The sequence below is a fragment of the Coffea arabica genome, chromosome 2e (genome assembly GCF_036785885.1).
Source record: "Coffea arabica cultivar ET-39 chromosome 2e, Coffea Arabica ET-39 HiFi, whole genome shotgun sequence".
NCBI classification, from domain to species: domain Eukaryota; kingdom Viridiplantae; phylum Streptophyta; class Magnoliopsida; order Gentianales; family Rubiaceae; genus Coffea; species Coffea arabica.
In genome coordinates, this window is record NC_092313.1 from 9,649,445 (window position 1) to 9,656,122 (window position 6,678).

Below are 6,678 nucleotides of genomic sequence, written 5' to 3' on the forward strand. Positions count from 1 at the left end.
TAAATCATGCCAAACCTAAACTCTCTGGGACACTCATGCCCTTATCCCCTATGTTTCGGGAATTCCTTCTCACCTTTAATTGCATGAGATGTCTTCTTTTAACCTAATTCGGATAATGGAAGCGCCCCATATGGTATGAGGTGAGCAGGACATGCCAATCCAATTGAATTTAATAGGGACACAATTTAGAGTCTCAAACCCAATAAAAATACTTGCCTAACCAGCAGTGTATTTTCTTATTTTCAGTAAAAATAAAAAAATGTAGAAATCAGAAGGAAAAAGAGTTGGACAGAATTTGGGATGTGATGCATGGAATCTTGCATAACAGAACAGCTTTCCGGAAAATATCGTCCTCCTCCAAACTATTGCAAGGCAAAGATTATTTTTGTATTAAGACTACTACTTCAATTAAAAAGACAAGTTGATTAAAAATTAGTATTATTTAATATGAAACTTTTGGCTGTCATTTGTCAATTTCAATTCCCTCTGCCACCCTCTGCTCTGGTCTGGTATGGTTTGGTCGGCAACGAAGCTTCAGGTGTTGTGTGTGTGAGAGAAAGTGGGTGTATACATGCGTGTATTCTATTTGTGTCTCGTCTCCGTCTGGCCCCATCAGACTGCCCGTTTGCTTTGGTCCATACCGCCCTTGTAATGCTTGAAAATCCCCACAAAAGCCACCTTTTTTTTTTTTTCTTTTTTTCCTCGCGTAACTCAAGCATCCCACTTTTAGTACTTAACCACTGGAGTCCGGACTGCTACTGCTACTACCATCAAGTAGTGTTTCTCCTGTCAAAAGAAATTACATCACCCCCACAATAATCTTCACCCTCTTGTTTTTCCTTTGAATCAACACAAACTAGTGAAAAAGGTTGGCCTTTTTTTTTTTTTTTTTTAAAGTTCCCTTGAGAGCAAAAAAGAGAGAATGGAACATCAGTTTGTCAAAAAGCCAGTTGTATCTTGAAGGTAACTCAAGATGCCCTGTTTTAGTATTTCTCCCAACTCTCTCTATATATCCCCCTCTCCCTTTTCTTCAGTTTTTTTTCCTTTGGATTGATTGCTGGGGACCGAAGGGTTGAATCCATGTATTTTGCCTATTTTTATATGGGTTGTTTCAAGAACATTAAAAATGTATCTTCGTCTTCGCAATTGCAGTTTATTTTCTTCCAGTATTTTACTCTCGTCCTGCAATCCCTTTGTGTTTAAAGTACTTCAGATCCTAATACTTATAATCTTGTTGTCTTGTTTCAGAGATTTGATTGATTGAGAAAAACTAGGACCCAGTTAAAGGATTGCTTGTGTTGTGTATGCGTTTGAGGCCTTAGATTTGCAAAAGAAGAATGATTACTGTGATGAATTCTGGGAACGAACCCATGAATGAAGTGGAAAAATCCCTGGACCCCCAGTTATGGCATGCCTGCGCTGGCGGAATGGTGCAAATGTCACCTGTTAACTCCAAAGTTTTCTACTTTCCTCAAGGACATGCTGAGCATGCTCACAAAAGTGTGGATTTCGGGACTTTTTGCACAATCCCACCACTTATTTTGTGTAGAGTCTCATCAATAAAGTACCTGGCTGATACTGAGACTGATGAGGTTTTCGCTAAAATAAGATTGGTTCCGCTGAGAGGAAATGAATGTAGCGATGATGATGGTGATGATGGATTGTTGGCTTTTGATAAGAATGACGGTCAGGAAAAGCCTAGTTCTTTTGCAAAGACATTAACACAGTCTGATGCAAACAACGGTGGGGGTTTCTCTGTGCCACGGTACTGTGCTGAGACCATATTTCCGCGGTTGGACTATTCAGCTGAACCCCCAGTTCAGACTATTTTGGCCAAAGATGTTCATGGGGAGATATGGAAATTTAGGCATATTTACAGGGGGACACCGCGTCGTCATCTTTTGACGACTGGATGGAGTAATTTTGTGAACCAGAAGAAGCTTGTTGCAGGGGACTCGATTGTGTTTTTGAGAGCTGAAAATGGGGATCTTTGTGTTGGGATCAGAAGAGCGAAGAGAGGAATTGGTGGTGGACCTGAGGCACCATCTGGATGGAATACCAGTGCTGGGAATTGCACCTCCTCTTTGTATGGGGGATTCTCCAGGCTTCTAGGTGAAGAGGAAAACAGGATCATGAGGAATCCTAAGGGAGGGACTAATAACAGTGACATAGGTGCTAGGGGAAGGGGTAAAGTTAGGGCAGAATCTGTTGTTGAAGCAGCCAATCTTGCTGCCAGTGGGCAGGCATTTGAGGTTATTTACTATCCACGTGCAAGCACGCCGGAGTTTGTTGTAAAGGCCTCAGCTGTAAAGGCTGCAATAAGAATTCAGTGGTGTTCCGGGATGAGATTCAAGATGCCTTTCGAGACAGAAGATTCATCACGGATAAGCTGGTTTATGGGAACTATATCCTCTGTTCAAGTTGATGACCGCATCCATTGGCCTAATTCTCCCTGGCGCCTTCTCCAGGTACATAACTTACATTTGATGGTTCTTTGGAAATTGGTTTTGAGAATTAATTTATTCTGTTCTTTTTGTGCATCTTACTGGTTTATTTTCTCAGCCATGCCTAGAAGAACTATGCTGTGTGAGCAGATAGTTTGATTTACTTGTCCTTGGTCCTTTTCTGTGCTGTTGCGATTCCTCTTTGTTTGTTGTACAAATATACTTTCATATCGGAGATCCCTGGATTGAGATAGGAGGAATTTTCTTCTGCTAGAGTGGAATATCTCTGAATGGTGGAGCTATTTTGTTCATAATCACAGTCAATAGACGATGAGAAAGGGGTAGTTTATACACCACTTACAACAATTCGGTTTGGCTCTTAGGATTGGCCATTAATATAAGTTTTATTTTTTTTTTTAAGTGTAAGTGGGAGGCCTTAAACGCAGGGCCTCTGACTTAAGTAGGTAAATCTTGTCTGGATCAAAAATTGAATACAATGTCCTAAATTTCTAGAATCTAACTGAACTGGTATTCGTGCGTGTGTGGGTGATTTACCTGCTGCTTAACTGACATTTCAAGTTTTTTTTTTTTTTACTGTATTTTGATGTATATGAATTGATGAAGCATGAATTGTAATCTTTGTTGCTCTTGTTCTCTGCAGTCAGATTCAGACTGCTGATTTTGTTGGTAATTTGGGTCTGACATGATTTGGTTAATATTCAAAATGTAGGTTGCATGGGATGAACCAGATTTACTTCAGAATGTTAAGCGAGTCAGTCCATGGTTGGTTGAGCTGGTATCAAATATGCCTGCCATCAATCTTTGCCCCTTTTCCCCACCAAGAAAGAAGTTGAGGCTTCCACAACCTCCGGAATTTCCCCTTGTTGGCCAACTTCCAATGCCATCACTATTCAGCAACCCCTTAAGCCCAAGTAGTCCCTTGTGTTGTTTACCAGACAAGATTCCTGCAGGCATACAGGGAGCCAGGCATGCTCAATTCGGATTACCCTCATCAGAACCGCATTTCAATAAACTGCAGGCGGGCCTCTTCCCGTTCAAACTGAAGCAGCTTGAACATGCTGCTGCCGCAGCTTCTAGAATCCCTAACAGTAGCTGCTTCATGGAAGATTATGAATCCAAGGATAATGTATCTTGCGTGTTGACTATCGGAAATTCTGTACAAGGATCGAAGCCTAATGTTCGTACAGAAGCACCCCTGTTTGTTTTGTTTGGTCAACCAATTCTCACTGAGCAGCAGATCTCCCAGAGCTCCTCTGGGGATACAGCTCGCAGCAGTTTATCAGAGAGGAATCCAGAAAATACTGTAACTGTCTCTGGTGGTTCAGGATCAGGAGTTCTTCAGAGTGGTCATCCAGAGAACTCTCTAGATCAAGTCCTTCCGTGGTACAAAGATCCCAAACTTGAATTTGGATTGGAGACAGGTCACTGTAAGGTGTTTATGGAATCTGAAGACGTTGGCCGGACTCTGGACCTGTCAGTTTTTGGCTCTTATGAGGAGCTCTATGGAAAGCTGGCAGAGATGTTTGGTCTTGAAAGATCAGAGATGCTGAGCAATGTGCTTTATCAGGACCCGGCTGGCGTTGTTAAGCACAGTGGAGATGAACCATTCAGGTAATATATTCTAGTATTTTCAAGCATCCAATGGATCCTGTTTGCATGCCTTTTGGTGGTATCTGTGAACGTTGGAGTATACTGATTATCTTTTATGATGTCCTGTATTGCAGCGACTTCCTGAAAGCAGCAAGAAGGATAACAATTCTAACCGACTCGGGCAGTGACAACGTATGCCGATAGAGGGAAGAATTGATCTTCTTCATCAGTTGTACATTTGAATGTCAAGCCTTAGTTAGGATGCATCTTTTCGTTTCATGTTTTTTTTTTCTTTTGTTCTCAGTTGTTGGGATAAAAAGACCATGGATCTTTTGTACCACTTCCTATTCCAATCTGTCAAGGAAGACAACATGTCTCTGTAACTTTGTGATGAAAAGCTGTTTGAGTAAACACACGGGACATTTTTATTAAGACAGAAAAGGAAGTTGTATAAAAGATCTTTTGCCGGAACAAATGCCTACCCTGCAACCAGTATGACCATTTCAGCTGATGACTTAATTGGCCATCTCCATAGTGCAAGTTAATCATTTGCCTTGTTAATTTTCTTGGTTCCAAACACTGACTAAATTGATTGTTTAAACAGTTCTAACTGCTATATGCTACTGCAAGAGCCTGTCTTACTGTTGAAACTTAGGCTACCTAATAGTTTTTTTTGGCCAAAAGTGATGCTTGTCTCCCTTGTTACATGACAGGAAGAATATACATCATGGCCATTAGGTTGCATATTCCACACATGTTGTAGGGATCAAGAGTGCCAAATCTAAAAGAAAAGAACCAATACCCTGTGCGGATAAAGTTTTGCTTATCACCCCTCAAATTGACCTCATGCGGGGGTCTCAACAATCGTTTCGTTTGTATACATCATATCATGTTCATACATGCCTTGTTTTTGAACATCCAATTTAAGCTATCCACCTAACCACCGGGAGACGTGGAATAGTAGCCTCTCTCTCGGACGCGGGGCTGGAGCGGTTGTTCTGACAACCGCTCCGGAAGGTGTAACACCATTTGTACATGGTGTAACATCATCTGTATAAGGTGTAACAATGAAACAACGGCGAGTAACAATAGAACAATATTTTTGTGGGTTCCACACAACGTGAAAATCGAGTTACAAGACGTGATTTGAGCCGCACAAATTTTTGAGACCTCATCCAGGCCGTGAACCTGACAACCGCCCAGGCCCCTCGTCCCTCTCTCTCTCTCTCTGGGGAAATGATGACACCATAAACTGCTAATACTAGTAAAATAGTAGGAGAAGAAATTTCAGACAGGCAATGGGAATAGTAGCTTCTGCAAGCTGGAATAGCTCAAATCCCAAGTCCAACGTTTCTACTACAACTGTGAAATCCTCCGGTGGTGCCGCAACAGTTGGGATATATACTACTCTACTGCTCTGCCCAACTACCTTAATGCATCATCTGATCAATTGGGATTCGATTCACCATTTATCAAATCTCCTGAAATAAAGGCCTAACAATCAACTCAACTCAACTTGGGATGCTGGTTTGTTAAGTTGTCGGTCAAACGGGCAGAGATTTATTCATCTCTCAATTTTTTTAAAAAAATGTTTTTAGGGTTATTTCTTTTTTTAATAATTTCCCACGGGGCAGTGGGAATGGAAATGACTTCAATGAATCGTCATGGGACAAACAAAGATTACGGGGATCCTAAAGTGCTACTCTCACGTTCCATTAAGTAGCGTATGTAGCACGCCCATGCCACGAAGGGGATGGGAAATTGCTCGTTTCCATTCATGCTCTCAAGTAAATCTATACCTAATTTTACCTACCCAGTATTTTTTTTGAGATATGAACACTTAAAATCCCATGGTATGAAAAGGAATTAACCAATTGTACTGCTTGAGTACGTATGGGATAGCCTGGAATGGGATGCCAATTTGGGTGTTTACTATATGATTTAAGAAATAGAATAAAACTCAAAAAGTACATCTTTTTTTTTTTAATTCTTCTTAGATTGCATAATTTTTCAAGAATGGCAATTGTAATAAAACCCCCAACTCTTTTTGAAATCTAATCATTATTGTGAATTATCTCTAATAATCTTTTGGATTAATATTTTTTACACTGACACTGTATACACTATCAGCATTGGATGAATGACAACTATGCAAAATTTGAATTTGAAATTCTACTTTGGTATAAATGTCATGAATCCAACGATGATAGTATATATATCGTCAGTGTAAGAAAGATTTACTTTAATCTTTTATGTAAGTTTGGCTTTATATCGATATAGTTTTCTTTCATTGCATCACAAATCTTTTTTTTCTTTTTTTAAATCACTTGTACACTTTTCAACTATTTTTTTATTTCACCTATATTGCATTATAAAAAAAATGCTATAATATTATTCTAAAATATTTTATCCAAATAATCTTCCATCCAGTTACCATGGGGATTTTAAAAAAATTACTAGGGGGAAAATTTAGGAGGCGCGTGACAGTAAGGATGGATAGGTGGAGCGTGGGTGCATGCTTGCAAGTAAGGTATTGTTTGGTTGGATGTCTTTGACAAATGACGCTGATGACACAAGGCAACAGCTACAAGGAGTACAGAGACAATTCTGACGGTAAGAGTGG

At 40.1% G+C, this 6,678-nt stretch overlaps 1 protein-coding gene across 2 annotated transcripts; it reads left to right on the forward strand.

The window, feature by feature from the left end:
• Positions 1 to 739: 739 nt before the first annotated feature.
• On the forward strand, positions 740 to 4,616 carry LOC140003999 (auxin response factor 18-like). 2 transcript variants are annotated; one of them, XM_072078802.1, is made up of 4 exons: positions 740 to 963; positions 1,249 to 2,468; positions 3,175 to 4,076; positions 4,190 to 4,616. In XM_072078802.1, exons 2-4 carry the CDS (start codon positions 1,338 to 1,340, stop codon positions 4,257 to 4,259), a joined length of 2,103 nt encoding a protein of 700 aa, XP_071934903.1. In that variant the 5' UTR covers positions 740 to 963; positions 1,249 to 1,337; the 3' UTR covers positions 4,260 to 4,616. The 2 variants fall into 2 exon arrangements, with proteins under 2 accessions (XP_071934903.1, XP_071934904.1); XM_072078803.1 differs by lacking the exon at positions 740 to 963 and adding an exon at positions 976 to 1,128.
• The last annotated feature ends 2,062 nt before the right edge of the window (positions 4,617 to 6,678 follow it).

Excerpts from the sequence above, each read along its gene's own strand:
- LOC140003999 (XM_072078802.1), top strand. The coding sequence starts at position 1,338 with ATGATTACTGTGATGAATTCTGGGAACGAACCCATGAATGAAGTGGAA. Across the intron at positions 2,469-3,174 it reads CTCCCTGGCGCCTTCTCCAG|GTTGCATGGGATGAACCAGA; the intron begins GTACATAACTTA and ends TTCAAAATGTAG. Across the intron at positions 4,077-4,189 it reads AGTGGAGATGAACCATTCAG|CGACTTCCTGAAAGCAGCAA; the intron begins GTAATATATTCT and ends CCTGTATTGCAG.